The 13222-nt window shown below is 48.7% G+C and overlaps 1 protein-coding gene across 3 annotated transcripts in view; it reads right to left on the reverse strand.

Annotated features, from left to right (window-relative positions):
* Positions 1–13222, reverse strand: part of CYTH3 (cytohesin 3) — an 82042-nt gene that overhangs the window by 15027 nt on the left and 53793 nt on the right. For 2 of the 3 annotated variants that reach the window (XM_060122442.1, XM_060122441.1), the window contains exons 2-5: positions 10628–10710; positions 8282–8346; positions 7757–7823; positions 492–610 (exon numbers count right to left, since the gene is read on the reverse strand). In XM_060122442.1, the coding sequence (XP_059978425.1) occupies positions 492–610; positions 7757–7823; positions 8282–8346; positions 10628–10710 (334 nt within the window). Of the gene's footprint in view, positions 1–491; positions 611–3279; positions 3453–7756; positions 7824–8281; positions 8347–10627; positions 10711–13222 lie in introns of those variants that run through there. The other variant, XM_060122443.1, reaches the window with a different exon arrangement.

Below are 13222 nucleotides of genomic sequence, written 5' to 3' on the forward strand. Positions count from 1 at the left end.
TTACCCAAGTCTATTCTGACACATTCAGGGGATGCGCTGCCTGAGGACTCCTGCCCTGCCCTCTATTAAGCAGAGTCAGTGGACTTTTAAGTGGAGAAGGTCGAGAAAGTAAGCCTGGCTGGCCGCTCTCCATTTAAAAAATAACAACCTTCTACCTTTACTCATACCCCCAACTAACAGGGGAAAGGCGACAGCTGAGAGATCCGGGTATTTCTGTGCAAAACAACCAAAGACGCGTTCCGAGGCAAGGAGCGGGAGGCAGTGGCATTCTTGGTTCTGTCCTGGTTTCCTGGATGAGCAGAGGATTCCAGAAGAACAGCGACCCCGCCCAGCCCCAGGACACCCACATCTCTCTGCTCACAAGGGCACAGGGGAGGAGGTGGCCGCGCTGGACTCGCTCGGCCAGCACAGCCACCCCCAGAGCCCACATGATAGACCCTGATGCAAGGGTCGGCCCGGGGGGGCAGGCTGCCCCCTGCCCTTGAACTCACCTTTCACCCAGGTAGTCCCCGATCACCGTCTTATTCAGGCCTTCCCCTTTATACAAGAACTGGGCCACGTCCTCCGGGGAGCACTGCAGCAGGTCGTTCTCTATTAGAAACTGAATTCCCTGAATAGGAGCGTCAAAAGGAAGCACCGGTTAGGAGGGTCACCAGACTCGTATTTCAAAGATAAATACATTTAGTGTCATGACCTTACTGGTTCGGACACAGCAAAACTAATACAAGAGCACGATGGGATTCTCACATCACTGTAACACATTTTACCCATCAGAGAAAAGCACTTCCACGCCTCGTGGCAAATGAACAGGCTAAGAGACAAACAAGTTACTGAACAAACCGTTCTAAGTGTTATTAGAGATTATAAAGGCAGAAGGAACAATGACACTGAATTTCCCCAGCTCAGGAAAAGGATCTGTGCTGTGTGCGACAGGAACACATCGTACATGGTTGACCAACCCAACACCCATCCCAAGCCCCGCTTCCCAGACTCCCCTGCAACCAGAAATGACCTTGTGAACAGATCTGGTCAAACAGAGATGAAGTCTGTGAGGAGGACCCAGGAAAGCTGCTCCTTTCCTGATAAAAGGGGACCGGGACCTGACAACTCTTTCCTCCTCCTTCCTGCCCTGAATGCAGATATGATGGCAGGAGCCCTTGCAGCTGGCATACAGGGAAAGGCTGGGAAGCACACAGGACCCCAGCCCTGCCACCTGGGAGCCACTCGACGCCCTGCGGCCACCTCCGCCGTGAGAAGACAGCCCGCTGCATAAGCTGTCTTCACGGATGTGCTGCCACCTGTGGCTGAACAGGTGACCGGTCACCATGTCACTGAGCACACAGCAGTCAAATCCACACCCGTGAAAGGACCTACGGAGACCAGCCCAACAGTCTCTATGAACGGATGCAGAGGGGCTGCTGGGCCCGAACTATCGCTTCTCTTGTCTCACGGGAAGCCCTAATAATAGCAAAAATTTACCTCGGGCAGAGCTTCTGAGCTGGTTTCAAAATACATGTTGGAAAGCTTGTAAGGGAAGAGGGAATTCTGCCCAGAAGCTGTTTCTACAAATGCAGCTAACAGCCTAAGGGCCCAAGACCAGGGATCCCTCATGCCCCATGAATGCATCTGAAGGGTCTATTCATTTTTTTAAACACATGAATGTCCACAGCAGCCTCATTCAGGATTTCTAAAAACTGGAAACAACCCAACAGTGGGTCAGTAAGAGAACCGACAAGTACATTGTAGCACGTTCACATGACGGAAGACTATAGCACGAGATGGAATAAACAATAGCACAGATGAATCTACAGACGTGACATGGATAAAAGGACTCAGCATATTGTAATTCCACCTACGTAAATTTTTTAAAAGGTAACACTCATCTCTGCTGATAGCTCAGAATTCATTCCCTAGGAGGAGACGCCAGGAAGGTGCCCCGTAATGTTCCACAGCTGCGTCTTGTTCCGGGTTGTGGTCACATGAGTATTTAAATTTGTTAAAATTCTTCAAGCTGTACATTTAAAATCTGTGCACCATGTTATTCTTCAAAAAAAAAAAGTTTACCAAAAAAACCCAGTAAGTCTGACAATCTTAAATTAACTGCCCTATATTTCTGGTGGGAGCGTTAAGTGGGTACAGCCACCTGGGTATCATCTTCCAAATCTGAAGACACGCACACACTGGAACAAAGCATTCTGATCCTAGGTGTGCACTGTCCTCACCCAAATTCCGGAAAACAAGGCCTCGGACAAGGGCGGTGCTGGCGCTACTTACTCAGGGGACACGATGCCACGCCCAGGTGCCCATGGAGCAAGGCGAGGGGAGACTGCAGGGCTGGGGATGCCCTCGGGGCTCTGTGAGGGAGGGGAGCTCTGTGAAGCTGGGCAGAGGCTCCAAGTCTGACCTAAAAGCCCTGCCAAGAGGCCAGAGGCAGAGCTGCCCCCAGCTGCCTCGATGGAGCCCTTGGAGTCCTTGTCGTGAGGACTCACGGGCTGGCTGTGGGTGGAGACGGGAGACTCTGCCGCTCCCAACACGGTAGGGGCAGGGGAGAGGGCCTCCCAGGAGCCAGAGGTCGGGGACAAAGGGACCAGCAGAAGCAGAGGCTCCCTGGGGGATCGAGGCTCACATCGGGGTGACAGTTCTGGCCTGGTCTTTCGTGACCACTTCAGCTGTGATACCAGTGAGGGTGGTGGCCCAGCAGCCAGCCTCCCTTCTGCGGATGCTACCTGGCTGTGTGTCCTCAGCGGGGCCGAGGCTGCAAGAGGGTCTTGCATCCTTCCGACCCTGCTCTCTCCCCACCCTGCCGGCTGTCTGCAGAGTCATCCGACCGGCAATCTCTGCGGCCAAGGGGCCCCGGCAACCCCCTCAGCCTGTGTCCCCCAGAACTGAACGGGCTGCGGATGAGGCTTTCCTGGATTCTTCCAGGTGCACACGACCTGCTCTAAAACCCAACGCTCCCCAATCACTCGGAAACTTCTCCGAGAGGAAGCGCCACCTAGCCACCTCCCAGGATCCGGGACGGCAGACGGGCTCGGCACAAGGGGGTCCCTTCTGTGCTTAACCGTCACGTAAGGCGGGCAGAGGAGGCCCCGAGGGAAGCCTGAGCTCCCTGTGCAAGAGACGGAGGCCCTCCCTGGTCACGGAGAACACGGAGCCACTGGCGTGAGCCCAGGCCACAGGCAGAGAGAGCAGCTGCGAAGGAGAAAGGGGCTGGCTGCACCCGGGAGGGGATGAGACAGAGCAGAGGAAGAGGCCTGCTCTCGGCCTGAGGACACACACCCCTGTCCAGAGAGGAGGAGACGTCACACGCCGGGAGGGATGCAGCCACGGGCAGGGATGCTGGCAGCCCCGGGAGCTGCGAGAGAGGCTGCAGCAGAGGCTCCCTTGGAGCCTCGGGAAGGAACAGGCCCCACCCACACCTGGGCTTCGGGCTTCCGGGCTCCCGAACTGCGAGAGAATGAGTTTCTGTTGATTGAAGCCACCAAGGTTGTGGCGGTTTGTTACGGCAGCCCTAGAAAACAGATACATCAGGTAAACGCTAATGATTCAGAAGCCCTATTTTATTGCTATTTTTAGTGGCGACTCTTAATTTTAACAAATTTTTAAACTTATATTCATCTACCAACATCCAGAAAACCTTAGCCAGCTTTTAATTTCCTTCCTTTCCTTCTTGCTACTTACATATTGAGATAATCTGGGACTTAGCTTTTAAAAGTATTCTCACAACAACCACTACGTAGACTTAACTGTAAGTTCTTCTGGTCTCTCTGCTCTTCTTTTTTTCAATCCCACATCTCGCCCTTGGGCTCACCTCCGGATCAGAGATGTACTACTCCAACTACTCCATTTCTGGCGCTCAGAGAAGGTCTTAGTGGTTAATTTAAATCACTTTTCCCCAGACTTCGGAAAACACGATTTCCCTGTTGTCCTTGATTCGCTGCTGCTGATGACGAGCTTGCTGTGATTTTGTTTCTTCTTAGAGAATCTGCTCTTTCCTTCCTGGAAATTTCCTACACTTCTCTTAATCCACAGGTTTCCTGATACCTTACTCAATATATCTATGCATATAGGTCTTTAAGAAATGTACCCTGCTTGGCATTTGGTGAGCCCTTTGAATTTGAGGACTTAATCTTAATCTAGTTCTGAAATATTCCAATATTTTTTTTGAAATATTTCCTCCACTCCAGTTTCTTTATTTTTAAAGGTCTTTTTAATTTATTTTTTTTTTACTATTATTTTTTAAATTTATTTATTTGGCTGCCTTGGGTCTTCGTTGCTGTGCACGGGCTTTCTCTAGTTGCGGCGAACGGGGGCTACTCTTGGTTGCGGTGTACAGGCTTCTCATTGTGGTGGCTTCTCTTGTTGCGGAGCAGGGGCTCTAGGCACGTGGGCCTCAGTAGCTGTGGCACACGGGCTCAGTAGTTGCGGCTCAGGGGCTCTGGAGCGCAGGCTCAGTAGTTGTGGCACACAGGCTTAGTTGCTTTGCGGCATGCGGGATCTTCCCGGACCAGGGCTCAAACCCATGTCCCCTGCATTGGCAGGCGGATTCTTTTTTTTTTTTTTTTAATTTATTTTTGGCTGTGTTGGGTCTTCGTTGCTGCGCATGGGCTTTCTCTGGTTGCGGCGAGCAGGGGCTACTCTTCGTTGCGGTGCGCAGGCTTCTCATTGCAGTGGCTTCTCTCATTGTGGAGCATGGGCTCTAGGCGTGCAGGCTTCAGTAGTTGCGGCACGCGGGCTCAGTAGTTGTGGCTCACGGGCTCTAGAGCACAGGCTCAGTAGTTGTGGCACACGAGCTTACTTGGTCAGCGGCATGTGGGATCTTCCAGGGCCAGGGATCGAACCTGTATCCCCTGCATCGGCAGGCGGACTCTCAACCACTGCGCCACCAGGGAAGCCCAATGTATTATGTTTTTAAAGGCACTTCTAGGAAGTTGGGAATAAAAGGGAGAGTCTGCCAAGTGTTTTCAGCTTCCTTGATCTCATCAACCGTCTCTCTTCTGTATTTATAAACCCAAGTGCTACTCCTGGGTATCCCCATACCCGAACAAGCCAAAGCTCCTTGCTCAGTGTGTTATCGCTCTGGGACTTAAATCTTCCTCCTGGCCTGAAAGAACGAATTCACTCTGACAAGAGCCTCGTGTTTCACAATGTCACTTGGTTTAATAGGGGCCTGGGCCATGGCAGAGACGCAAGTTTGAATTGTGAGATCATCCGGTGCTGTTACAGACTGAATGCGTGTGTCCCCTGAAAATTCCCATGTTGAAGTCCTAATCCCCAATATGATGGTATTAGGAGGTGGCCCCTTTGGGAGGGCCCACCTCCCAAAGTTCGATGAGGTCATTTGGGCAGAGCCCTGGTCTGATGGGATCAGTGTCTTTATAAGCAGAGATGCCAGAGAGCCTGACCCTCTCTGCCATGTGAGGACACAGCAACTGGACAGCCGTCTGCAAGCCAGGGAGAGGGTCCTCACCAGAACCTCACCATAATCTTGGACGTCCAGCCTCCAGAACTGTGAGAAAAATTAATCTGTGGCTTAAGGCACCCAGTGTACGGTGTTTTGTTATGACGGCTGGCATTGACTACAAGTGCTGAAACCAAGTCTACAAAACCAGAGAATCTTGACAATTATTCCCAGAAAAAGCAAACATGCAGACTAAATGTGTCAAGTGGTTTTTTCACACAACATAATTACAAGTAAGTTGTCAAATAGAACCAAGAATTAATATTTCAAAAACTCTTTTAGGTGAACAGTAACACAAAACGAAGCCTGTGGTGCAATTCGCCGCAGCCCAGGCACAGCAGATGAAACACCCATGTCCGAGACGGGTCAGCAGACACCACGGGGCTGGCCAGGGGCCTGGGCCACCTAGGCTGGGCTCAAGGCCACCTACGAACCAACCCCAGAGTCTGCCAGAGCCCAGGAAGCACCACAGTTCCAGGCATGAGTCTCAGAGTCGGGTTCTGTGCTCCCTGGCCGCTCCCCAGCTGTGACACAGGAATTAAGATGGAACCACCCTCAGGAGGTCGTCACAGGGACTAAAGTCTGCCAGGCCACATGCTTCCTTAGCACAGCTCCTGACAGAGCTACTTCTCAATAAACGTTAGCCACCATTATTGTAAATCTGACACACAGTATATGTGAAATAAGACAACAGGCAAGACCCTGATGGTGAGGACTTCAGGCACCGCTCAAAGCAAGTACTTATTTGTCTGTTTCGAGAGAAGATCTGAATCTCCCCCATGAACTGAATGGCGTGCTACCCTGCACTGCACTTGAAAATTTAAGGTCCAGTTTTTAAAACGTCCTCGTTAGACCGTCTCTCTCCTGAGATGCTTCCAATGCTTATTACATCTGCTGATAATTCTACTCTATAAACTCAACTTCTAAAAAAAAAAAAAAGACTGTTACTAATCCCAAGTATCAAATTATTACCCAATTCACAATTTGAATTGTTCTCACTGACAATCTGGAGTTGATTTATACCCTGTAAGCAGAGAATTAGGAAGCAACAGGAAAACTTTCACAGTGGCCAGAGTACCCGAGTTGAACAGAGACCCTCCTGTGCTGCAGCCCTGCTAATATCTTGACAAAACCCAAATCTGCAAACCTTGAATAGGGAAAAGTGGTACGTATATCTTTAAATAACATCTGCAACTGTGCTTGCACCTACAGATGTAAATTTACAGATCTGAGATCTTGCGCAGTGTAATTCCAGCCATCAGCAAACATTTGCCGAATGAACAAATAATTAAGTAATTAGTACAGAGATGCCAGGAAAAACAAGGAAGACGTTAGAAGTGAACACAAGTTAAAGACCAGTGAGGGGACTTCCCTGGTGGGGCAGTGGATAAGACTCCACACTCCCAATGCAGGGGGCCTGATCGAACCGGGGTTCGATCCCTGGTCAGGGAACTAGATCCCACATGCATACCGCAACTAAGAGTTCGCATGCCACAACTAAGGAGCCCACCTGCCGCAACTAAGATCTGGTGCAACCAACCAACCAAACAACAACAAAAAAAGACCAGTGAGGAATGAAGTCACCGGCAGGGAGGGCCTGAGGCCACCTCTCTGTGGACAACGTCTCTCCTCTCCTCTCCTCTCCTAGACCAAGAACCTTAGCGGCTGATCAGGTCCACTCTTCTCAAAACCAAAACGATGTTACGACTGAGCCATGTGTTCCACAAAGCTTTATAGGTTCAGCTAATAGGTCCTTTAGCTCAAATCTCAAAAACAAGATGCTACATGTTGCAGGTTTCATTTCTTGGGGGGTGCTTTCCTAGAAAATCCAACTTGAGGAAAGATATTGGCTTAAATCTGGAGTCGCTTGGTCTTTCAGACAGATGTCTTCTTTTTAAGGTAAATGAAAGGAAGGAAGACCTCTCCCTTGAACCTTTTAACCCCCTAGACCATAAAATCTACCGTCTCTGCCCCGATGGGCCATGCGACTCCCTGGCCTGGGGCTCCTGAGGGCCAGCAAAAAGCTCGGCCTGGAGGAACCAGGGAACTGAGCGTCAGGCAGCTCCTGTGAGGCCAGCCCCGACTTGGAACTTCCCAAAGAAAGGCCTCCTGGTCCAGGGACTTCTGCTGCCCCCGCTCATCAGCAGCTCCCTTTGTGGTAAAACTGAACATCAACTCAGTGTCTTTATGAGGCATATGCCCACCCTTGTCCAAGAGGGAGCACGTCTTTAAAATCGATCAATCCATCCATCCATCAGTCTCTCACAGGCCAGAAAAGTGAAGACGTTCTCTTACCTTTTTGGGATCCATGTTGAATTTCTTCCTTCCCATGGCTATCTGCTTGTTCCTCTGAGTAGTTTTGCTGTGCGTTTGAACGAATTAAGAAGTCGTTACTGGACGTTTGCACAAAGCACCGGGAGCTCACGTCCCCTCCCAGGAGGACAACTCGGGAAAGGAAAGGGCACAGGCCCCCAGGTCCCCCTGCCCGGGTGGAAGCAGCAGAGGTGCGGCCACTGCAGCTCTTTTCTTTCACAGTTGCTAACTTGTTCAGCAAAAGCAGAGCTTCTTGTTACACAGAAAGGTCATGTCTGGGCAGGGTGTTCTGAGGGGCCTGCGCGGCTTCCTCAACTACAAGGCCTGACGGTGAACTGGACCACGTGGGGAAGGGAGAAGCAGGGAAGATGAGGGGGGCGGAGGCGGAGGACGAGGCCCTGACAGGCTCCCCCCGCTGCCTAGCCCCAAAGCCCGCTCCGCCGTGGCCACCACAGCGTCACGAGCTCGGCTGGAGGGTGACCTGAAGGTGCAGCCACAGCTGCTCACCTCTCCTCCACGGACGTGAGGTTGTCGATCTCCGTCATCACTTCCGCGATTTCATATTTCAGCCTCTGTCGAGAAAGAAAGAAAGAAAGCATTGTGGGGGTGAGAGAGGGGGTCTCCACCTTCAGAGACCTTTTAGCCCCCCAGGTGCAAGGTCCCCTCAGGTCTCATCGGGACATCACAGGTATGGAGAAACCAGCACTGCTTATGGACACAGAGAGTCTCGTAGTCAGAGCCACGCCAACTCATGAGCAAACAAAATTACTGTTTGTCCACCTCCCATCAGAACGAGAGCAGAGGGGTCCCGCAGGCAGATCCTCCCGCAGGCAGATCCTGGAGTGTGTGTGTGTAAAATCAAGAAGGGACCCCGGGGAGAACATCACAGCTGTAAAAAGGTACAAACAGCAAAAGGAAAGCAATGAGTCCCGTTATACGTCACCCACACATGCCCCCCTGCCTTCGCCGGCACCTGACTTCTTGGGAAGACCTGGGGCGAGGCTTAAACTCGAGTCAGGTCAGTATCGGGCCTCCAACCACCGTCTCAGGATGATCTCTGTCACTTTCCATGAGACGAGGCACTGTGGACAGAGCCCAGGAGGTGACAACGATCTTGCCTGGGGCCCTCGGACAGGCCAAGGACCCCAGAAGGGACAGACTCCCTACCGCTTACTGGCTGAGACAGCTCTGACCTCCTGGGCCTCGGCATCCTCGACTCAGAAGTGAGGTCGCTGGAGCTGCACAAGGCTCCATGGGCACTATTATTGCTAACGTCCAAATCGGAACGTCAGCCTTACAATATGTTCTTATTCTTCAACCAAAGCTCACGTTCTGGGTTATCTGATTTTTCTGAGAATGACGGGTAACCTTAGAAGAAAAAGTTTCATGAATTATCTCTCAAATACAAAGAGATTTTTATTCAGACCCTATGATCTCAGATGCCAAGAAACTTCAGGCTCACACCGCGAGCCCCCAGAAAGGAGCTACTGTCTGGACACAGCTCGGTTCCGCAGCAAGTGGCCGGGGAGGCCACATTGACTTTGGCGGGACAACGGTTAGGAAGCTTCCCAGGGAGTAGCCACACGTGCAGTCGACTTCCCAGGAAGCCCCAGACGGGAGCCGCGAGCGCTGCCCCTCTGCATCGTTTCTGCAGCTGTTACAGACGCTCCGACTCGGAGACTGTGGCTTGACTCCTCTGGGTCTCCCATGGGACCCCCTCCACCCTGTCCTCTGAGCACACAAGTGTGGAAAGTGCAACGGTTGGCTATCTGTGTCTTGTCCGTCACTCTACTCCCACCAGCTGGTAGGTGCTCGGTGCACAGCTAGAACTCAATATATGTTTAGTCCATTATTCAAAGGACACCTGAGTGCCAACCATGTGCCAGGCAGCATGCCAGGGACCCTGGTAGACGAAGCGGGGCCTCGCCATAGACTTCCGGGAGCAGTACGTGTGCAAGCGCCACTGCCGTGTGAAGACGCCCTTCGTGACTGCAGTCACACATCGCTCGCCCGTGACTCCAGGCATGACTTCTCTTCCAATGAGTCCACGCCGCCCCGTGAGCACGAGCTCTGCTTCACCAGCCTGGGTAACTCTTACGCTCCGCCTCTCCATATGGTTCGGATAAACGCATACTAAATACCCACTTTTTTACATTTTCATGAAGCTACTTGATTTACAATTTTTAAAAAAATTTGTTTTATTGAAGTATAGTTGATTTACAATGCTGTGTTAATTTCTGCTGTACAGCAAAGTGGTTCAGCGACACACACACACACATATATATTCCTTTTCCTTTTCTTTTCCATTCGGGTTTATCACAGGATATTGAATATAGCTCCCTATGCACTACAGTAGGACCTTGTTGTTTATCCTTTTTTTTTTTTAATTCGAGTATAGTTGCTTTATACTGCTATGTCAGTTTCTGCTGTACATCAAAGTGAATCAGCCATACATGTACATATATTCCCTCTTTTTTGGATTTTCTTCCCATTTAGGTCACCACAGAGCACCAAGTAGAGTTCCCTGTGCTATACAGTAGGCTCTCATCAGTTACCTGTTTTATAGTAGTGTATATATGTCAATCCCAATTTCCCAATTCATCCAACCCCCCGCCCTTTCCCCCTTGGTATCCATGTTTGTTCTCTACGTCTGTGTCACTATTTCTGCTTTGCCCATAAGATCATCGGTACCATTTTTCTAGATTCCACATACGTGCGTTAATATACGATATTTGTTTTTCTCTTTCTGACTTACTTCACTCTGTATGACCGTATCTAGGTCCATCCACGTCTCTGCAAACGACGTGATTTACAATTTTACCTAAGAGCAAAAACTAAAAGACATTTTTTTACCTCGATGTCATCAATAAGTTCCTTTTTTCTTCGACGAATGTCTAAAAGTTCTTCTCTCTCTTCTAATGAGAGGTCTTCAGGCACTGAAAGAAAAAAAAAATCAAGTTAAACAAGTAAACAACAGCTACTCCAGAGAACAATGTGCCAACTTCTGGTGAGGCTGAAGGCGGGTATATGTACAAGCCAGCGATTCTGTGTGTAGGTATTATCCCAAGGAACCCTCGCTTACAGACCACATGTGAGATATTCATAGCAGCATTGTTTTAATAGAAAAACAACCTAAGTTTCCACTAATAAGAAAATGAACAAACTGTGGCATATTTATGAAACAGAATCCCACACAATTAACAATGGCTGAACTCAGTCTTCCAACACACATGAAACCCACAAGTGAAAAGAAGATAAAAGGAGGCTGAAGACATACACTGTGCGTGACACCTTCCACAGAGGGATGACATACACATACGCGGAGCACAAGTAAATGCACAGAAATGATCAACGCCACATTCCTTTTTTTTTAATGGCAGTTTTTTGGGTTTTTTTAAAAATATTTATTTACTTTTGGCTGCGTTGGATCTTAGTTGTGACGTGCGGGCTCCAGAGCATGTGGGCTCTGTAGTTGTGGCACATGGGCTTGCTAGTTGTGGCACGCGGGCTTGCTAGTTGTGGCACGCGGGCTTAGTTGCTCCACGGCATGTGGGATCTTAGTTCCCCGACCAGGAATCGAACCCACGTCCCCTGCATTGGCAGGCGGATCCTTAACCACTGTGTCACCAGGGAAGTCCCTCAACACCACATTCTTGATAGTGGTTCCTTCTGAGAAGGTTGGCTGTGAGGAAATACATTCCAGAACGATATTAGGGAACGTCAATGCAGTGGGTAAAGGTTGGCTGGTACATGGACATTTAATTTTAATTGACAGGGTTGTTCATTATATCCTTGTATTAATGATTAACCTCTGCAGTATTTTCCATTCCTACTATGTCTATATTCTCTTTTCCTTGTGCTAGAATTGGCTTTTATCTCATTAAGCTTTTCAGAGAAACAGCTTTTAATAATCCTCTACCTGTGTGTTTAATTTCTATTTCATTAATCTGTTTAAAGAAACAAAAGATTAAGAATCTGAGTAAATAGCAAGAGAACATGTAGAGCTTCTACAAACAAATTAAGATAATGTGATCGCGGTGCAGGGACAGACAAACGAACTGATGAACCAGAAGACAGTAGCCAGAAAAATACACACAGACTCACAGAAACTTGATTTACAACACAACTGACATTGCAGCTCAGAGAGACAGGGCAGACTCTTCTATGTATGTTACGTGCTGTATCAGTTATCTCCATGTAAAAAAAATGAAATTGAATTCCTGGTTATCATCGTATTTTTAATCGGTTCCAAGTAGAATAAAGGCTTAAATTCAAAAGGCAATAAATATTACACAATTTCTTAGGAAGAAAAATAGAAAATGTGTTTATAAATTCAGAGTAGGAAATTATACCACACCACCAAACACCCACCCCTGCCACCACCAAATAACTTTGAGAGCAGCCATCATTATCCTAATTTTATAACTGAGAAAACTGAAGCCAAGAGACGTCTAATGATTTTCCCTGGTGACAGAGAAAAAATATTTGAAGAAGTACTGGGTAAAATGTTCCATATTTGATAAAAGACATGAATATACACATCCCAGGTGCTTGAACTCCCAGTAGGATAAACCCAAAGGTCCACAAGGTCCCAGAGTATGCTACGGGCAGGCCCAGCAGCTCAAGAGTGTCATCAGGGACCCGCTCTTTCCACTCTATAGTCCAAAGTGTCAGCTTCATCGTAAAGCTGCTGCTAGCGGCTTCCAGAGGCTTCTTATTCATGCATGGGGTGGGGTGGGGTGGGGTGGGGTGGGGAGACCCAGATCAAGAGAAAATGTGAGAACCAGTAGAGAATGATGCATCCAAAACCAAGAGAAGAGAGAATTTCAAGAGGGAAAAACCCAACAACGTCAAATGCCACAGTAAAATAAAGAAGCAAGTGTGCAATTCTTGAACCTCCCAAGGAATTACTCTTACCAGCAAGCAACCACCTTACTGCAATATAGAGAGAAATCAAAAACTAACCAGTTGGTTGACGCTATCCTGTTACGAAAAAAATAAATGCACCCAAAGAGTCAAATCGAGTCTGTCCAGTGTGGACTGGGCTCCCAAAAGGGGCCTCATTAAAAAAAAAAAAATGTTCTGCTGAGTTCTCCTATGTAGCTATATGAAAACAAGAGTCTGAAAGGGTGCCACTCTAGTTCAATCATCAATAGACTTTGGTTTAAGAAAACCCACCTCCAGTTTTCTCCCCTCCAACCCTGATGATGAGTAGGGTTGGCTGATAACAGTGAAGGTACATTTTAAGTGAATCTAAACACCAGAATGATTTAACTCAAGAATCATGATCTTTAATGGATTTCCTTGATTTTCTCTCAGTAATGCCCAACTTTTCCTATCCCTTTAAGGCCCTAAAGAGTTAAAGTACTGACCATTTACTTTACCCGTAATTCTGACCAGAATTTGCATGTCTAAAAGAAAGACAAATTCTGTAAGGTGGGATAACGA

This window comes from Lagenorhynchus albirostris, chromosome 15, assembly GCF_949774975.1.
Source record: "Lagenorhynchus albirostris chromosome 15, mLagAlb1.1, whole genome shotgun sequence".
Lineage (NCBI taxonomy): Eukaryota > Metazoa > Chordata > Mammalia > Artiodactyla > Delphinidae > Lagenorhynchus > Lagenorhynchus albirostris.